Below are 21,622 nucleotides of genomic sequence, written 5' to 3' on the forward strand. Positions count from 1 at the left end.
TGAGGAAAACCTTTCAGGAATTTCTCATTTTAATGGACTTTAATGGACCCCAACACTTAACAGTCTTAATGCATTTTAAAATTGCAGTTTCAAGGGACTCAACCCCAAACGAGGCATAAGGGTCTTATCTAGCGAAAGGATTGTCATTTTTGTTTAGAAAAATAAAAAAGATGCACTTTTAACCCACAACTTCTCGTCTATCTCCGGTCCTATGACATGCCAGAATGACCTCACGTAATACATCATCAAGGCAAGAGGTCACGGATATTGTATCAAAACTATGCCCCAGTGTTTACAAGTGTGGAGAAAGGGGACCGTTTCCGACATTGTTGTATGTTGAATGATACTAATTAATGTCTTTGTGTCAGTTTATTTTTTATGGTCTGCAAATGTGCGTTTCATTTATGTAACACATGACCTTTTGACAGCATTATGCAATTACGTGAGGTCACGCTGGTGCGTCACAGGACTGAAGATAGATGAGAAGTTGTGGTTTAAAAGTGCATTTTTTTTTCTCGCCAAAATGACAATCGTTTAGTTAGATAAAACCCTTATGCCTCGTTTGAGATTGTTTTAGAGTCCTTTTGAAACTGCAATTTTAAACCGCATTAAAATTGTTAAGTGTTGGGGTCCATTAAAGTCCATTAAAATGAGAAAAATCCTGCAATGTTTTCCTTAAAAAAACATAATTTCTTCTCGACTGAACAAAGAAAGACATCAACATTTTGAATGACATGGCGGTGAGTAAATTATCTGGATTTTTTTTAAAGAAAATTGACTAATCCTTTAAGACTGTTATTACTGTTATGATTATTATATACTGAGCTAGGGCTGTAGTTTCTGGAGTGATGAGGTAGATAACCCTCGATAAAACCCAAACTAGCAATTACAAGCCCACCATTATTTATACAGTGTTTAATGAAAACGTATGAAGAGTTTTAGATGCAAAACCTGTCTTGCAAATGAGCATTTTATTTTTATCAAACCCTTAATGGATTCTGCCAACAAACCAGCATTTCGGGATTAAAGGGATTTTAAGCGAGAGTATTTGATGAATGTATAATACACGTCAAACATTCAGTTTATATGTGGCATTTAGAGGCTTTTGCATGTACATGCATGTATAGTTGACACCTCAACCCCCCCCCCCCTCCCCCCAATGTTCACACCAAATCTGTGCACATGATGTCAGCAAAACCAATCTTTGCTGCTTCAGTTAAACTTGTTTCATTAGTGTTACTCAGCCATTTCAAAGTTGGCATGATTGTACATGCATATCGGGTTTATGTTGTAAGCACACTTTCTGCAGAAGCTGTGTTTTGATGTGGTTATAAACTCATTAATTTTGATTGATGTTTCTGCTGTGGGAAAATTGCACACCGTCCGCTTGAAGGAGAAGCCAATGTCCATGTACAGTAAAATATTAAGTAAGTGTGAAACGTTAATGTTAAAGGTATAGTTCACTAATGAGGATAGGTCATTATATACTCGCCCTCAAGTTGTTTTAAACCTGTATAAATTTCTTTGTTCTGATGAAGCAACATTGACTTCACGAACTAGACGCGCGAATATGGCGGAATCGCGTCTACCTCATCGTGCGACATGCCTCATTTGCGCCGCGAGACCTCCATTGACACGTTTTTTCCTTTAATCCGCAGGTAAAATGTTCTCTGATATTTCTTGTTTAAAATGTTAAATGTTATTTTTCCTTTCTTTTTGAATATTTGCCAGACCAGACACCACTACTGCTTTATGACTATTGTGCTTTATCAATTCATGTTCCATACTTGATGCCATCTGAACTGAAATTATCTCCTGGATTGCATGACTAAGCACTAAAAGCATGCAAAGAACTTTTGAACCTTTTGTATATGTCTCAAACACACAGGATGGAAGATCTTAAATATTTGAGATGTGTGGAGTGGTTGTGTCTGTTCCTCAAAGTGACACTAAAACCCCTTTCACACAGCGCGTTGATCCCAGAAAATTTACATGAAATTGTCTGAGTGCTTTTTGTGTGAATGCAAACACATCATGGAATTGATCCCAGTATTGATCCTGGGATGGGGACTTGGTAACATTGGCGTAACATTTCCGGTATGCGCCCTGGGTGAACAAAAGGCAGGAACCGTGCCGTAAGGGGTGTATTGTAGTGAGGCGCATGCAGTCCCAATGTCATAGTAACTTACGGCTGATGCCTTGATTATTACGTCATGCCTTTATATTTCTAATAGCTACTGTTTCCTAGGTTCGCCTTTGGGCATCTGCGTCTCATTAATGATCAACTACTGTATAAAAGGGACACTGAAGTGAGGCATGACAGAAAGAGAGCAGACTGCCACCAGCAAACCAGTGTTTGGTTCTTTAGGTTTTTTTTACAAAGCATAATTTTTCAACTCTTTGACCAGGAGTTTTAAATGCAAACTAGCATTCACAACAAAACATGTCTGCAAAACTGTAATAAACAGAGAAACTGTTCACGCTGAATTTGAAATAGTTTGCCAGCTTAATGAAATGGTACACAATGTGCTACATGATCGAATCAAGAAAAAAATCACTGGAATTTCTGTGTGAAAGGGGGTTAACAAAGTCTCGATTTATTTACCCGTCATAGGGAAAAACCACACCATATTGTGAATTCACACACAGAGATCTGCCCCCTTGTTTGGTAACTCTGAAAGTATCTGGCTGCAACAGCATTTAAAGCATTACATTCTTCCTTTAAAGCAATTTTCCATGACATATAGCTGTTTCAAAATGCTCTAAATGTATCTTTTGTTGTTAGTTTTAATTCACAAGAGAACCTACAAAAGCACTGTTGAAATGCACAAATTCAGCCTTTGATTGTCAGGTTGAAACTCAAATTCAACCCTGTCTAAGGTGTCAGTTTTTCTTAAGCTGAAATAATTGGCAGATCTGACTGTGACCTCTGGGGTCACTGCAGGCGGCAATATTTTTTGCTTTGAGTTTGTGAAGGGAAAGTGAAATAAGAATGCCAAACAATTTGGGCATTGACATCATTTAAAGTTCAACACATCAGGTACACCTACAGCCACTAATAACTGCAGTGGCTGTAATTTTCCACTAGTAATGTACTTTCTATTCGATTTACTAGTACAGCCTCTTAATATGCAAATAATGGCATTTACGGGCAGACGGTGCTGACTTGTAGGTCTTTTTCATTTAGGATGGAGTCACACCCCTGCTTCTGTCGGCCAGAAATGCAAACGCAGAGGTCTGCCAGTGCTTGGTCAACTGGGGAGCTGATGTTAATGCCAGTGACAACAATGGCAGGTATGTCTTTGATCACCCAAATGCTAAGCAGTAGTTTTGACATGTATCATAAAATACAGAGTGAAGTGAATCACAAAAGCATAAAGCGGTCACAAATTTGTCTGGCTTTCCCAAAAAATATTTTGTCTCTTCATTATGATGTTTTAAGCCACACGGATCATCCTCAGATTCATTAATGTTGGACTGAGCCCCAGTGTAACAGCGTTAGCAGTGCAAAAGGTCACGAGTTTAAAGAGCACCAATGGTCCGATTCACGATTTTACATTTCCTTTGGTGTGTAAGTGTTTATTAGTACATGTTAACGATATGCAAAAGGTACCTACACCAAAGTAAACGATGACGCTAGTTATCGTCTCCAACGTAAGTCTCTTTACTTTACAAAAAACACACGAGCCGTTTCTCAATGTCAAGGATACTTCCTTGGCAGGACTAGTCCTTACAAGTCACTTCCTTCAAAGGCTGGGCGATTGTCCTCGTAAGCATTCGGAGAACACGTTAAATGGAACAGGCTAGGAAGTGCACATCATTGCGTGATTGAAAGGTGTGCTTTCGGTGCTGCGCGCATAGGATTGTGGGTGATTTCCGCGTGTGAAGAGCGCGAAGAATACACATACGCATCCTTTCCTGTATATGGGATATTTCTCGAACTTAGGACTCAGTCATTGGCTGAAATTTTCGAGGATCCTCGACATTGGAACAGTCCTTCGCCGGATGTCGATGACGTAGCATCCTCGAAATTCTGGCTTCCGAGGATCCTTCCTTGAAATTGAGAAACGGCTAGGGATTGTAGGCAACAGTTTACTTCTTGGGATTGGTTATGTAGAAGACCGACATTTTCATAATTCCTCCAGCCTGTAAGTTAACTCCTGTTAGCATTGCATTGCGACTGAATCTTTCAAACATGGTAATAAGCATCACATTTCCGGCTGACGGCAGAGATATTCAGGCCGACCACACCGTACAGATAAGCTGGCCAATCAGGAACACAGAGCTTTTTAAATCCGTGTGTTTCAGAAAGAGAGTGCTACAAAAATGTACGGTATGTGGAAAATAATGTGTTTTTAACCACAAACCATGCAAACACATTATACCAAATACACAAAATAAAGTTTTTTAGCAATAAAATAGATGCACTTTAAACCCATACAACACGCATATACTGATAAAAATGTATACCTTGTAAAGTCACTTTGTATAAAAGTGTCTGCCTAATGCATAAAATCCAAACCTATATATAGCACAAATGTGCTGGCATTTGCGTAATTAAAGTTTGGTGTAGATGTGTAACCTATCTAAAGTCAGAAAATAAATGACCTTTGCAGAACCGCAGTGATGTTGGCCAGCGAGAGCAGCTGTCCCGCTGCTGTCGAGCTGCTTGTGCACAGTGGAGCTGACCTGCAGATGGTGGACTCACTGGGCCATGACGTGCTATATTACGCTAAACTGGCAGGAAGCAGCGAGGTGCAAAACACCATCAGCACGGCCCTCCAAAGACAGCAGTCTGAGTCAGGTATTCTCATATGAACTCCAGTGTGATTCTAGTTGACGTCATTTTGCGGTGATGGTGACATTTTAGATTGTTATTGCTTAACTACATTCTCATAACATTTTATTTTTGAGAGTTGCTTATGATTCAACATTGAACGTGTGTGGCATAGAAACTTTAATTGAAGAGTGTTGTGGATCATAATGGAAAAACACAATCATCACAGTAGGGTAAAATCCATTGAAAAACAACTGAACTGGTTCTGTGATTCAAAATACCTGGATCAATAAAAATCTTTATACCTCACCTACCCACCTGAACTAGCCCTCAAACAGAACAAAAACTTTTATGTGTCAGCCTGTTGTAAGCGACACACCTTTAGATAATTATTGAGCTTCTTCTTTCCCTTTACAAATAACTCCTGCAAAACGTGTTGTGGGTAAATGCAGACACACACAAAGTCAATGTTTTCTCGTGTCAAACTATATCTTACGTTTACAGTTTATTAGCTCAACATTGCCATCTAGTGTTATTAGTAGAAATTTTACTTGTTTGCAATTGAGGAGTACTTGCAATAAATGAAAGAAGTAATTTCTCAGATGTGTTGTGTAAAAATGAAGAAATTAAAGATTAGCACTGCGTAACGAATGCTAGCACAAGCCAATGACATCACATTTACATTTTTTGCATAACCTCACTCCCATGTTTTCCCTCTTTTTAATCTTTTTATGAACAGATACAAATTCCCCAAGAAGCCCTCAGGTAAGCAAGTTAATTTCTTTCTTTCATCTTAATACCCTCAGACCTTTTCGTTTTTTTAATTCCCGAGATGTTTTATCAGTAGAAGCTTAAAATTCGCAATTTAACAGAACGCTTAGGTCACTCCTCACATTACCCACCTGCTCTTTCGAGAAAAGCACAGATGTTTGTGGTACTTTTATTTACTTGCACAATAATTAAAATACCCACAATGCACCTGTAGAAACATGGGCTGACACATGATTCACCCTGTAGTGATAAATTCTTCTTTTTTCCCCAACTAAGTATACACAGTGTTTATTTTGCTAACCACTTGAACACCTTGCTTTGCCTCTCTCCTTATCACGCACACAATATCAGCATGGTCAAATGGCTAAGTTAAATGAGGACAGAAGCTCCACCCCCAAAAAGAGAAAAGCCCCTCCTCCTCCCATTAGTCCAAATCAGGTAAAGCCATGCAGTGATTAATCTGATGATCTTTTCTCTATTTAGTGACTTAAAATCATTGCATGACAGTATATAAATTAGTTATATTTATTTATTTTACGTGTATACCGTATAAGGGTCAGGCTTTAACGATTTACTTGTTTTTTTACTTTTTTAGTCATCTGGCATTCTCTCTCCACCTTATTTTACTCCAACTTCAACTCCTTTGTCAAGTAAAAGTGATTCATCCAGGAGGTTCAATTATAAGGTAAAGTATTAAAGAGTAGTTTAAAAGCTGTAGTACCTGTAAAACATGTATACTTTAATAATTAACGAAGTTTCAAGTCAGCTTAATTTCATATTGCACACTTTTAAATAATTTAATTACATTTTATTTATATAGCTTTTCACAATTGTTTAACTCATTTGCCGCCAGCCTTTTTTTTTGCCGTCAGAATTTTTGGTGATTTTCACAAAAGTAAAAAAAAACTTCCAGGAAAATGTTCTTCTAAAAATATAAACATACAAATATATCAAATTAAAGAACAGACCCTCTGCTTTCAAAAAAACAAAACTGGAAAAAATGTATTATCCTATCTTTTTTGTTCTCTGCTTATAAACTCTTAAATACGGAGCCCCTAAGGGGAAGTGGAGCAAAAACTAAATAAAGTTTAGTTTTACGTGCGCACGCGAAACTAAACTTTATTTAATTTTAAAACTAGCGCATTTAGTTTTGTGTGAGCACATGAAACTACACTTAAAAAAAAATTCTGCACATAAAGGTTTCGCGTGAGCACATAAAAGTGTCACGTGAGCACATGAAACAAAAATTTAGATTTTTTTACTTCAATTTCACCTTAGGGGTTCGGTACTTAAATATGGGTATTTTTCTTCAAAAACATTTTTTTTTCCGCAAAAAAGCTGAAATAATTGCATTTTTGTAAAGAAACTTTGTTTAGATCAGATTGAGAATGATTATCAAAACGTAAACGCAGTGTAAAATTTATAAAACTTTTTACTTCAGTTTTTATAAATTAGGGAAGTCCGCCATCTATTGGATAATTGCGGTATTACAGATAACCCTAAAACCTCATCAGTAACACATTTTCTTGCAAATGTTTTCTCTTAAAAGACGGGATATCTCATCAATGGCGGGTAAAGAGTAAATTGTTTCAAATCAGCTTACATAGAAAACACATAAAAATCAAGGCACAACTAAAGTAGCATAAGAAGGTACAGAAGTTGTCACTGGGACAGTACCCTTTAAAAGGTCCTAATATGTACCATTTAGCTATAGATATGTTCCTTTGAGGTACCAGTATGTACCGTTGAGGCCTACTAATATGCACCATTTATGTACAAAATTTACTTTTTAAAAGGGTACGACCCCCAGTGACAGCTTTTGAGAGTGCAGTGCAATACATACAGTATCAGCTATATGTTAAACCTAGTGAGCTGCATACCTCTTCACTAGGTGTTCAACCCTACCTAAAGTTCAAATATTCAAGTTCATTATTTAATGACCTGGGCATTGTTTACTTCCTGTTTCTTAAGGAGGAGGAGCTGAAGAATGCTGAACTGAAAGAAGAGATCGAAAAACTGCACGAGGAAAAGAGCATGCTGCTCGAGACCATCGAAGATCTAAAGCAGATTGTGGAGCAGACTGAGCCCAGGGCAAGTACACCACAGCCCTTTAATATTCCTTCATGTGGCAGCGGCTTTGATCTTCAGACACTTTTGCTCTCTGGAACCCATTTTAACAGCTGCATATTTACTGGCACTGGCCAGGTGAAGGACCTTGCTTTAGGGGACACGAAAGCAGACCTCATCCACACCACCGGTCTTTGCCTCGATTGTGCGGTTGTTTAAGTTTGCTCATCATGTTTGAATTTCAGCCGGTGACTCAAACCCATGGGTCTTTTTTTTACGTGACCTTACAGAGTCTCGAGTACACTTCTAAAACCTCAAAGACCAAAGTCGCTGTGTTTTGTGTTCGGTAATGATCTTCTTCAAACAGGCACTTGTGTTGGGGGAATGCTGCGGTTGCATGCATGGTTTTCTCTCTGTGTAGTAACAAATCACAAGGGAATCAGTGAGTTTATAAGACCCAATAAAGTGATTTGTTATAAAACAATCTCCTGTTGTACTTCTGTTTTTGAAACAGACACAGCACGCAGGAAACGCAGATGCAACGTTGATCACAACCCTGCAGGCAAAGATAAACTCTCTCTCCCTGGAAAACCAGCAGCTCGCCCAAATAATAAAGGTACGTTATTGGGAGACAATTGTGATGTGATGCTTTCTCCTGTCCTAGAGTAATGTGCAGAATCAACTATAAGCCTACATCTTAAAAAAAATAGAAATGGCTTTAAAGGATTAATCAATTTTCTTAAAAAAAAATCTAGATAATTTACTCACCACCATGTCATCCAAAATGTTGATGTCTTTCTTTGTTCAGTCGAGAAGACATTATGTTTTTTGAGGAAAACGTTCCAAGAATTTTCTCATCTTAATGGACTTTAATGGACCCCAACAATTTAATGCAGTTTAAAATTGCAGTTTCAACTGAGTTTCAAAGGACTCTAAACGATCCCAAACGAGGCATAAGGGTCTTACGTAGCGACCTCACGCAATGCATCATCACGTCAAGAGGTTACGGATGACGTTTTGAAACTACGCCCCAGTGTTTACAAGTGTGGAGAAAGAGGACTGTTCCGACATTGATGTATGTCGAATGATATCTAATTAATGTCTTTGTGTCAGTTTATTGTTTGACAATGTATTGCTGTAAATGTGCGTTTCATATATGTAACACGTGACCTTTCCACGGCATTACGCAATTACGTGATGTCGCACTGGGGTGTCACACAGCCGGAGGAAGAAGAGAAGTTGTGGTTTAAAAGTGCATTTTTTTTTCTTGCCAAAAATGACAGTCGTTTCACTAGATAAGACCCTTATGCCTCGTTTGGGATCGTTTAGAGTCCTTTGAAGCTGCAATTTTATACTGCATTAAAACTGTTAAGTGTTGGGGTCCATTAAAGTCCATTAAAATGAGAAAAATCCTGCAATGTTTTCCTCAAAAAACATAATTTCTTCTCAACTGGACAAAGATAGACATCAACATTTTGGATGACATGGTGGTGAGTAAATTATCTAGATTTTTTTGAAGAAAATGGACTAATCCTTTAAACATTCCTCTGTTTGTTTGTATGACCTTGTATAATCGTAATGAGTATATAGACAAAGATTTTCTAAAAGTTGGTTTTCTAAACATTTGCTGTTTCTCACCGATTAGAAACGTCCAGCTCCCCAAGGACAGGAAGGCCAAGAAGGATCCCGTCCAAACAGCTTTGAATCCAATGCCTCATATCACTCCACCCGTGCAGATTTTGAGCTCTCCAGCGACGCGCACATTCATGCAGGTGATGATGATGATCTTTCTGAGGTTTCTGCTGTGAAGCTCACACACGAGGTGGAGGAGACCACAAAGACGAACAATGATGAAGAAATAAGACTGCTACGGGAAGCACTGGAGAACCTACAGGGCAAACTTCTGGAGTCCAAAACCGAGAACCGTTCCCTTCAGGCCAGACTCAACACAGACTCTCAGACAGAAGCTGCGTCAAAAGGCATGACTGAACTACAACGTGGCCAACAAGAACCTTTGCAGTCTCTTAAAGAGGCTACAAATGGACAGGAAGACAATGTGCTGCAGAAGTTTCAGTATTTGAAAGGCTGCCTGGAGCAAGAGGTGAAGGAACTGAAAGTAAAGTTGCTCAAGTCACAGGAGGAACAAAAGCGGGATGCTTGTTTAATACAGGAGCTTCAGGCTCAGATCCAGAGAAGTCATTTGTCCGAAGACGAGAGTCTTGAAATAAAAAATACCTATAATACTTTAGTGGAGAATATTAACCAAGAAAAGACACTATTGATTGAAAAGTACAAGGAGGCTCAAGAGGAGATCAAGATGCTCCATGAGGCTCTCCGAGGCACTGTGCCCGTCGAGGCCGCCGCCAAAGACTTTGAGGAGATGAAGGCAGAGCTCGGTGAGATTATTGATGGGCTGCAGAGGCGACTTTTGGAGCTTTCGAAATCATACAGCGAGGCCAAAAGCGAGCTCAGCGCTGCCCGCAACCAGCTGCAGGCCAAACCTTTGGAGCCTGTGGACAAGCCTGGCGTGGCTTGTGTCACCAAGGAGGAGCATGAGCAGAAAATTCAACAGCTGACATTCAAGATGAAGGACGTGCAGAATATTTCAAAGGACACGGAGGCAAAGCTCCAAGCGGCACTTAAAGAAATTGTCCAGCTTAAACGAGACGCTGAAAACCAGGCCCAGTCAACCGTAGCCATTGCGGACCACACCCAGGTCGTCGCATCCCTGGGGAACGCCATCAAGAACCTAGAGGCTGAAGTTGAAGTTCTTCAACAACAGCTTGTCCAGAAAAACTCCCAGGTGGTGGATTTGCAAAATAGGGCGACGGCTGAGAAGAATGTCGCTAGAGATACGTTATCCCGACTGGAATATGAGCAGATGAAGGAGAAACTGGAGAGGGAGATAAGTGACCTCAACCGCATGCTAAAAGATGCTCTTAGGAAACAAGATGAGATGGCACTGGAGGTGACCACGGCCTGGCAGGAGGTGAAGAAAAGCAAGATCGAAAAGGAAGCAGCACAGGAGCTGGCTGTCGGCAGAGAACAGGAATGTAGTGCCTTACAGAACAGGTGCAGAGAGGCGCAAGATATTATTGTTCAGATGAAGAAACAGGTGGAGAACCATGTGTTCTCAGAGAGAGAGAAAAATAAAAAGGTGAAGGTTTCGCTCGCTAAACACTACGGTTCTGTCTCGTGAATTGGTTATATCAATGATTCTTATTTTGTTGAATACTTTTCTAGATTGATGAGCTTTCAAAGGAGGTTCTCAAGTTGAAGGAAGCTCTGAACAGCCTTTCACAGCTGTCATACACCACTAGCACCCCTAAGAGACAACAGAGCCAACAGGTGGATTCACTCCAACAGCAGATCAAACAACTACAGTATCAACTTGCTGTACGTCACACGCTTGTCCTCTCTCTTTGCTTTTCTATAGGAATAGATGCCATAATCTGATCAAGATCAAATAAAAAGTTATGAATGCTGATTATTTTAACTATAAGTATTCCTCAAGTTGTTAAATGGAAGTCATTATTTGTTTATAAGGGAAATGTTTTAAATATTACCCCATTTAATAACCTAGTTATGTAGACAAGTGGTTCTCAAACTGGGAGTCGCGAGATGATGCAAGAGGGGCCCCAGTTTTATCACATTTTATAAAATACATTAATTTATCATGATTTGTTTATTTAAACTTTAGAAAAATAAGGCTAATAACAAACAGCACTCCATTGTATAATTTAATGTTTTATTTAATTATAATATTAAAGGAAAACACCACCGTTTTTCAATATTTTACTATGTTCTTACCTCAACTTAGACAAATTAATACATACCTATTTTTTTATTTGTGCACTTAATCTTTGTACAGCACGTCGTGAATGTGTCAGCATTTAGCCTAGCCCCATTCATTCCTTAGGATCCAAACAGGGATGAATTTAGAAGCCACCAAACACTTCCATGTTTTCCCTATTTTAAGACTGTTACATGAGTAGTTACACAAGTAAGTATGGCGATTTTTTTTAAGCAGGGAAAAATGAGAACTATATTGTATGGAGGAAGAGCACTTAGTTTACAGGAATATTGATGGATGTTTGAGTGAGATGGGTAGTAGTCAGGAGTGATGATGTTAATGCACGCTGAGCTAGTGCTCCTCCACCATATAGTTCTCATTTTTATCTGCTTAAAAATCGCCATGTTTTATTTTATGTCACCATACTTACTCGTGTAACTACTCATGTAACAGTCTTTAAATAGGGAAAACATGGAAGTGTTTGGTGGCTTCTAAATTCAGCCCTGTTTGGATTCTAAGGAATAAATGGGGCTAGGCTAAATGCTAACACATTCACAACGTGCTGTACAAAGATTAAGGGCACACTTTGAAAAAAGATAGGTACACTGAAAAAAATAAAGGCTGGATTTACATATAAAAATGGATGCAAAAATTATACACTATATTTTTAAGTAAATCCAGCATATTATTTTTTACAATGTATGTATTAATTCGTCTAAGTTGAGGTAAGAACATGGTAAAATATTGAAAAAAGGTGGAGTTTTCTTTTAAGGTCAATGTTTTATGTCATAAAATTTATTTGGTGGGACCGCGAATGGATGCACCATACGCAAAGGGGGCGGTACGCAGAAAAAGTTTGAGAACGACTGATGTAGACCAACCTATATTTAAGGGAGTAACATTGATCTCTTCCATATAGTTATATTGTTAAATTTTACATGATTACATTATTCATTTACTTTAAGCAGTGTTTCTCAAAATTTTTAGGATGTGCCCCTTTGTGTAGGGTGCATCCCTTTGCGGCCTCGCAAAGAAACTTAATGATGTAAAACAATCTCAAACTTAGAATTAACAAATATTAGAATTATTTAAAAAATATTAAAGATAAATTGTTGTGCTGTTGGTTAGTAACCTTATTTTTCTGATGTTTAATTACACAGAATTTATAATGATTTAATGTATTTTATAAAATGTCTTAAAACTGGGGTTCCCCTGGCACCATTTTGCTCTCGCATATGAAAATGATGTACTTTTTGTCTTTTATAGGAGTCCAAGAAACGTCATCATGAAATCGTCTCGGTCTACCGGATGCATCTACTCTATGCTGTCCAGGTATGAATTAATTTCATACAAATTTTTTTTACACTGCCAATTAGAACATGACATACAAACTGAAATCCTTTCTTTTCAGGGTCAGATGGATGAAGATGTGCAAAAGGCACTAAAACAGATACTTGTAATGTGCAAAATGCCAGCAGAGGCCAAGTAAAGGAGTGAAAAACTGGGATCTAAGGAAGTTCAAGTCAAGGATTCATCCTTAAAAACGACACATTTGTTATGCAGTGCAATTGCAATTGACACTGGCCTATTCTAGGTATTTTGGTTAAATATTGTAAACCAAATCCTTGGTCATACATTACCCAACAAAGAAACACAGTCCACAGTTCGTGATTGTCTAAAATCTGTTTTGAAACATTGCTATTTTTTATGTCGTCAAAAAATGTGTATCAGTATTTGATTATGCTACAATGTAGCCAAATTAATTTTGTTAGTTCCAACAAGTTATTTTTCCAGTCAAAGAAATGAATACACAATTCATCCTGTGTCAGTATAAGGCCATGCACCTAAAACGACTGTTTACTTAAATGCACCTGCAGTGGATTCTTAAAGTATAGATGCTGTGAAGAGGTCGATGTTTGTTTTAGGACATTGTGACCTTTTGTTTTTAAACTCCACTGTTTCACGCTATGGGCTTTGACAAATGCACTTTCTTTAGATCCGCCTTTGTCCATTACAGCATTTACCTGCCATGTTCTGTCCATGTGCCTCGGCTCATTCTTAAATTTTGAAGTACGTAGGATTTAAAGCTGCACTACATTATATTTCTAAGCATTATAATTGGATGAACTAGATTACTGCACAGTATAGTAAAATATTTTAGTTGTGAGGTTGAGGTTGTAGTATTTCAGTTGTTCTGTCACAGCACATACTGTAAACAATTAGTGCACTTACTTTATCAAAACAACACTTTTAAAGATGGCATAAAACAGTGATGGGTGTGATCTGGCCTAGCACTACAGTGTAGTTGTGGTTTTGCAACACATACGATATTAAAAAAAGATGGGATGGTGCTTCACTATTTAATGTGAAAAGAAAAAATTGACATGTACTGTTTTATGACAAACACTCCCCTACATCAAAAGGTACTGAATTATGTCCCATAAATAGGATTTCTGAGAGTAAAAAGCATGCCTTCTCAGTATTAGGATATATTCAGTAGCCATGCACTCATGTGTAACTCACCTGTTCGTTAAGTTTGTTACTTTTTAATGTACACATACTGTAGTCTGTTTGTTAGAGGGAGTGCTTTCACACAAAGTGCCAATTAACGTACGCATTCATTATAATATACAGATATAGAGAGACACTAGATTGGAGAATAAAAAACAAATCATACACCCAAAAACATGTATAATGTCTTGAGATAATAAATACAAAAAATGCTGCCTGCTCCATGACAGTTTTTGTACAAGCTGAGCTAAAACTTTCTCATCAGTTCATAGTCCGATATTTTGTTTGTTTGTTTGTATTTTTGTGTTTTCTATGTATTTGTTATTAAGTCAGACATTAAATTGTTGGCCAAGTATTTTTGCTTAGTAATTAAAGTTGTTATTAAATGGTTCTTATTTTGTCATTAATTAAATTAATTAATTAAAGCACCTTTAATAGATGCTTTATTGTTGGGATAAGTATTAAGTGTAGTCAACTGTTTGTCACCAAAATGTTTTTGATGTTTTTCAAAAGTGAACAAAGCTTGTAGTAGCAGAGTCCCAGAGAGGGATGCTTGGTTTGCAGTGGTCTTAGATGTGATCCCAGCTGATTTCTGGGTAATGTCTACTATGCCATGTCCCCTAAAATATCCTTTCTGGCTCCTTCTTTGTCCACAGGGCATATTGTGCCATTCAACCAAATGGACACCACATTGCTGAAATCCAGTAGTTTTTAGTTTGATTATAATGTGTGGTTATAAAATGCTGAGAAATATTTATTTTGATGATGAGTAGTTTTAGGACTTCCAGCTAGAGTTGGCAGATGTTTGAAAAAATAATAATAATTGCATGTCCCTTTATTACACTGAAAAAACATAATACGCTGGATTTAATAATAATATATTATTAGTTGTGCATAATTTTTGCATGCACAATTTGACATGGACATTTAAGTAATTGCAATGTTTTAAGTAAGTTTTACATGCAATTAAGAAATTTAATAAATTGCTTAAAATTCCATGTAAAATGTACTTTAAAAAGTGCATGCAAAAATTATGCACTATATTTTTAAGTAAATACAGCCTATTATTTTTAGTCCACTGCCTAGTTAGTTATATTTACTAAAATAATTCAAGAAATTTCAACCAAAAATTATTAATTTAATTTCCTTTTTACAAATTTTAAATAATACAGTTTAGTTGAATTTACTAAATAATGTGTTCATTTAGAATCACCTTTTTTTTTTTACTAAAATTTGGTTTAAAAACATTTATTTATATATATATATATATATATATATATATATATTTTTTTTTATAGAATTTACTATCATTTTTTACAGTGTATAGGCTCAGGGTGTTACTCCAGTTTAGTAAGGAAGTACCTTTTTTGTCCACTAGATGGTGCTGTGGAACAATATTCTTGAGGACATTTCTTGATATGCACAACTGAATAATACATTACCAAATAGGCTTAGATTCACACTAACATATTAATATTTACTTGTAGACTTATTTTAAAAACCTCTGTCCACATTTAAACTGTCTTGAATATTAAGCTCTAGATTCTAGTATCAAAATTCGTAATTTGCGCATTAATGTTTAGGCCATCTAAACTGTTTTAGAGTCATATATGTATATGTCTAAATAGTCGAAAAAATTCACTCCATACATGCTTTTAAAAATAAGGATGATACAAGGTTCTTCACGGCATTGCCACAGGAGAACCATTTAGTTTGTTTTTTATTTTCTTTCTAAATAATTTTTGTTTATGAAACAAAAAGGAAAACCTGAAACTTTTTTATGACATTGTGTAGCACCTTATTATTAAGAATGTAATTTTATAAAATTGTAAAATAACTATACATACTGTATAAGCAGATCAACTCATCCATATGGTAATATACAGAACATGATTCAAAATCGCAGTTTAGATACCAAATCAAATTTGAATACATCATACAATATAAGCAAGTGTCAGCACACTTTCCCTTCAGACAGCCACAAGCATACGCTAAACCTCCCTGACAGCCTCCCTAACCTAAATGAATCCAGATGTAGTAATTGTATATCAAAACAGACGAGGATAACAGTATTAATGACATCATACTTCAAATCTGGACCTCCGAGTCCTCCCCAGATCCCATGTTCTTCTCTTTATAGGACAGAGCTGGACACAATGAGCCGACGTGAAACTTAAAGCAGCTTGGGGACTCGTGAACCTCTCAACTCTAATGGCTTCTTTTATATTCAGTCACACCTGACTCATTGGAAATCAAAGAATGAAGGCACCTTTCACAAGTGACTCAGAAACTAGCAACCTGGGAGGAGGGCGACCATGTTTGCGGCTAAGTGACAGAGAATTTATGGGAGCATTTATAGGTAAGAAATGGAGCACGAGTAAAAGAGGTGAACACTCGTCTATGAGTGGCTTATTAAAAAGGTGAGAAGTGAGTGTACTGTCTGGAATGGGGAATAATTGTGCTCTTAAAAGTAACTTCAAAAGGCCAGTCATGTTGGTGGAAAACCGTTAGGGACATGTGAAGGAAACCCTGAAAGGAAATGGCTTGTGAGAGCTTGCCTTTCTATCGGCATGTGGTGGATCAAACTGACTGGCGGAGGAACGGCAGACACCATATGTCCTCGTGTCCATCCCTCACTCTAAAAAACAAACGGTGCTATATAGCACCAAAACAATTGCTTTGGATCGTAACGATAGAAGAACCATTTTTAGTGCCATATAGCACCGGTGAAGAACCAGTGAAGCACCAGTGAAGCACCTGTGTAGAACCATATAGTGCTATGTAGAACCATATGTGGTGCTATATGGCCCCTATATGGTTCTACACTGGTGCTTCACTGGTGCTTCACTGGTTCTTCACCGGTGCTATATGGCACTAAAATGGTTCTTCTATCGTTACGATCCAAAGCAATTGTTTTGGTGCTATATAGCACCGTTTGTTTTTTTAGAGTGCTGTTTGTGGAGCTTCTGAAACACATTTGTCTCCCTGATGTTAATATGGGGCTCATTGTGATGTATATGGTTAATTGCAAAATAATCTATAGGTTAAGTTTGCTATTTTTATAAGGCATACATCCAAAACTTAAACTAATTTCATATGTACACAAAAAATTGGTGTGCGAGTAATTGATGTTAAAGGGGCTGCAAACCGGGGCCCTATGTAAGTGTAGGATAATATCATAAAATAATTTCACTTTAAAAGTTTATATCTTCTGTATGCAAATGTTTATTCATACCAAAATGCTTTTTGCATAGTTGTGTTTGACACATGAAAACGTCTCGGGTTACGTATGTAACTGTTGTTCCCTGAGGAGGGAACGAGACGCTGCGTCTCCCTTGCCATACTTCCTGCGTCCCTGTCAGATAGGGATCTACTTCCTGGCTCTCGCGTGTCGCGTCACCCTGGCTGTTTCTCAATATGCGTTCTTCAGCGATCTAGCGTCCTTGTGTCCTCGCTCTACGTCATCATTAACGGTCAAAGTTCAATTACAATTCTCAAGAACAGAGGACGCGTGAAAATACCCGGATGAGTTCTTGATATCCAGGGGTGCGTTCCACTCCAGTTTTAGACACACACTCGCAAACTTCCCTAAGCACTTCCCCTCGGGGGGAATCCCTGTCGCCATTTTGAAGTGCGTTCCAGTTCGTCAAGTGGACGAGGGAAGTTTGTATGGACAGACCCTCGCTCCCTCGATTTTGACCAAGGGAGCGAGTCTGCTTCATATGTACACTTCATGCAGCTTCATATCCCACAATGCAACACGATTGTGACGTCACTTCAGCAACTCGCGCTTTGCACATGGAGGGGGCGGTCTCCACTTTCCATGTGATCAAGGGCTTAGGGCGATCCATTTGAACCCACTTCAAGTGTTCTAGCAGTAGTGGGCACTCATACAACGTAAGCAATGACGTACATCCGAGTGAACGAGACTGAGGGAAGTTAGCGAGGGAAGTTCATAAAAAAACAAACTGGAACGCAGGGAAGGATGCATCGAGTGCAGACTTGCGCGCTAAAATCTGGGGAGGTCACGTGGCCAACAGGAAGATCACACACATCTCAATTCTCACAAGTGCGCTCTGTGTTCTCGCGACCTTCTGAGTTCGTTCTTCCGAGGTCGCCTTGCAAGACCAGTCTCCACGAGAACACAAGTCCGTTTTTGCGTTCTTAGAATTGAGAAACAGCCACTGTCTTTGTCATTAAGCCTCACCATTGGTTGAATTTGATATACACATTCAGACGCACTTACCCCTGGAGGCATCCCCAAAGTGTCACCGCAGTGACGCAGCGCGAGTTTCCTCAAAAGGGAACTGTAACATGTATCTTAAGGTAACACGATGTAACCTTGCTCTCACTTGAAATGTGTCCGAATTGCCATGAGATAGCATTGGTTCTTACATGTGCACTGTTAAAATTCATTGTTGCACTAAGATTTTTAAGTTTAATCAAATTGAAAATCAATTAATTAAAATTTTCTTGTAACTAATAAAGAGCCACTTTGAATTATAAAAATAAAGTTAAAATAACTTTTAAGCTAATTCAACTTTATTTATTTATTTATTGCAACTCACCACTAGTCAAGAAGTTAAATGAATTGTAAATGAAATTGAATAAACAAAAGTGCAACAAGTATTCCAGAATGCCTTACAAAAGTGAAAAGAAATGTATTTGTATCGTCTTTGTTAAAAGTCATGATCAATACCTTGCAGATAAATGAGTCAGTTTGTTCCAGTATATCCCAGTCGTCACAGTAAAAGAAATGCAGTAATATTTACCAGCTGTAAATCTATTTTAGAGAATATTAGAGTCTTATGGTAATGCGTGGTGGGCTGTTACCCGAAATACTTTCTAGTAGACCTCTGTGGGTGAATACACAATTTCACTTATTACAGTAGAAGATCCTGTGAGGTCTGAAGTTGGCAAACAACCAAACTTTCCTTCTCTGTTGCAATGGGGATTGGAAGTTTATTCATGGCATTATAAAAATGTTGTTATAGATTCAGTGGCTTAGAAAAATCCATTGGAGGATTACAAAACTAAGTGTGGGGGTTTTATTGTGGAAATCTCACTGGATTTTGGCCACTGTTGCGTATACTGTGAAAGCAACAACTCCAGCTGTGTTCAATAGGACACAACATGAGATACAGATCTAGTACTGTTTGTAGTTTTGCCGACATCTCATCCGTGTTTCTGAGGTTGCCGTAAACAAAAGAGATAAATGTTAACTATTGTATGAGCAGAGAGATCGTAATGCTTCTGTAACAGATTCATCTTGATATACGCGACTCAATTTTTAGGCCTGTTTATTTACACAAGGCACCAACAGTAAGTGCATTTATCTCAGCCACTACACTGTAAAAAATGAAAAGGCCTAGTTTTAGGTGTTGTATTAAAGGAGCTTTATATAAGTTTTTTACTGTACTATATCAAGACAAATACTATGATATATTTGTAGATATTTAGGAAACATGCTATGTTCACATATCTGTTTATCAGAAAAACAATGCTGTAGCCATAGTACTTGTTCGTTGTGATCCCCTCACTGCCAGTTAAGCCAATAGTGTATTTTGACAGCTCAGTTGAAAGTTATCACTGTTGCTTAAAGGGACACTCCACTTTTTTTGAAAATATTCGAATTATCCAGCTACCCTAGAGTTAAACATTAGATTTTTACTGTTTTGGAATCCATTCAACTGATCTCCGGGTCTAGCACTTTTAGCATAGCTTAGCATAATTCATTGAATCTGATTAGACCATTTAGCATCACGCTAATAAATAACCAAAGAGTTTGAATATTTTTCCTATTTAAAACTTGACTCTTTTGTAGTTACACCATGTACTAAGTAAGACCGACGGAAAATTAAAAGTTACGATTTTCTAGGCAGATATGGCTGGGAACTATAAGTACTCTAAGTACTATAAGTACTCTAAGTAGCTCTAAGTACACAATGTAACTCCACAAGGGTCAAGTTTTAAATAGGAAAAATATTGAAACACTTTTTGGTTATTTTTGAGCACAATGCTAAAAGGTCTAATCAAATTCAATGGATTGTGCTAAGCTATGCTAAAATTGATCCCGCCAGACCCAGAAATCAGCTGAATGGATTTTAAAAACTGTAAAAATCAAATGTTTAACTCTAGGGGAGCTTTATTTAAAAAAAAGTGGAATATCCCTTTAAATGAGACCACAATGGACCGATCAGACATGTGACCTCCGGTGGACACAACCTCCAAAATGAGCCACAGATTGAGGTATAATTATCCACACAAGCAAGTTTGTAATTTGCAAACAACAAAAACATTACAAATGTAAAATTTTGCAGAATCAGTAGCACTTCTGCATGTGTCTGGCACCCCAAGAGGGGGGCGGAAAGTAAACCATCTCCAATTTTCTGAATTTAGACTGCAATACCAAGTTTAGAGGTCATGCAGCTCCTTTAATGCACACTGTAGTGTTAAAAAAATGTGTTGGTTAAATAAAAAAATATATAAGTTACCAGCTGCCTCATTTATAAAGAGTGCGACCGCACAGATTTTATCGTAAAGTGCGCATATATAAAAATCCATGGCAAAGTCCATTGTTTATAAAATCTGTCTTTGACGTGAAAAAGTGCTTAGCGCCACGTCGGGGTCGTTTAAATGCAGACACTAGAAAATATTTAGCTGCGCACAATTTCAAGATCATTTGTGATTTATAGATGTCACATCTATACCCGCATTTTCTGTGCACACATTCGTTTAATGAATCACACGTACACACTTTTGAGAAATGATCGTAACATCAAATTTAGGATTTTTTCTACGCAGCATTTTATAAATGAGGCCCCTGGTTGCCTTAAAATTTTGAGTTAATTCTACTTAAATATATTAGTTAACTAATTTTTTTTTAAGTTGAATTAACTCAAAATGTTAAGGCAACCAGGTAACTTACTTTTTAAAAATCATAAAAAATGCATAAAAATGTAGCCTCATGCTAGCTTTAGTATATACATACACAAACTTTTTTCAATAATGTACACTCTGAGTGTTTGATTATGTGAAATAATGTGGCGGTCACACATGTAAAGCACATTAAGAACACATGCTATCTTAAAGGCACAATATGTACGGTTTATAATCTCCATTCGCTTGGAGCTTTAGTAACTCTCTGGAAGCGCTTGTATTCTTCAGAGAGATCTTCAGAGATTGATTACAAATCCTCACTTAGCACCTCATCATAGATGAGACTTATTACTTCACAGACTTACTCTAGCGGCCAAGTCATGGTCAGTTTTACTGCTGCTAATTCAACATCTGAAGGTTTTTAAATTTGTATTAATTGAGTTCTTGACTCTTTGACAGGGATCTGACAATGATTAGAGAAAAAAACGAATGGTGTTTGACATGTGAGTATTCAGGAACCTTCTGAGCTAAAGCTCACTTAATGGTAAACCAAAATAAACACACGCGATAATTGCAGTATTTTTATGGTTCCATTTAAAAAAAAACGGTACATTGCCATTAACTCAAATTTCACCAGCTACATCACCTAAAACAGATACACCTTTAATGACTTTCCAAATGTCAAGGCAAGGCACGTTAACAAAAATGCATGTTAGCATATTTTGCTTACTTTAAAAAGGGGACTTTCTAGTATTTTGTGAAACAGGATTCATGCACCAGGCCCATGTGTTTCTCATGAGAGTGTATAAGTTATTTAGAAACTG

The 21,622-nt window shown here is 37.5% G+C and overlaps 1 protein-coding gene across 1 annotated transcript in view; it reads left to right on the forward strand.

Annotated features, from left to right (window-relative positions):
• The window catches only part of rai14 (retinoic acid induced 14), a 39,910-nt gene extending 25,622 nt beyond the window's left edge, over positions 1-14,288 (forward strand). Inside the window, exons 8-18 of the mRNA XM_065286758.2 lie at positions 3,188-3,294; positions 4,617-4,804; positions 5,517-5,542; positions 5,900-5,986; positions 6,144-6,233; positions 7,520-7,639; positions 8,130-8,231; positions 9,261-10,772; positions 10,859-11,011; positions 12,675-12,740; positions 12,820-14,288. Coding sequence (XP_065142830.1) covers positions 3,188-3,294; positions 4,617-4,804; positions 5,517-5,542; positions 5,900-5,986; positions 6,144-6,233; positions 7,520-7,639; positions 8,130-8,231; positions 9,261-10,772; positions 10,859-11,011; positions 12,675-12,740; positions 12,820-12,897 — 2,529 coding nt within the window. The 3' untranslated portion in view covers positions 12,898-14,288. The remainder of the gene's footprint in view (positions 1-3,187; positions 3,295-4,616; positions 4,805-5,516; positions 5,543-5,899; positions 5,987-6,143; positions 6,234-7,519; positions 7,640-8,129; positions 8,232-9,260; positions 10,773-10,858; positions 11,012-12,674; positions 12,741-12,819) is intronic.
• Positions 14,289-21,622: the final 7,334 nt, after the last annotated feature.

The sequence above is a fragment of the Paramisgurnus dabryanus genome, chromosome 18, assembly GCF_030506205.2.
Source record: "Paramisgurnus dabryanus chromosome 18, PD_genome_1.1, whole genome shotgun sequence".
NCBI lineage: Eukaryota > Metazoa > Chordata > Actinopteri > Cypriniformes > Cobitidae > Paramisgurnus > Paramisgurnus dabryanus.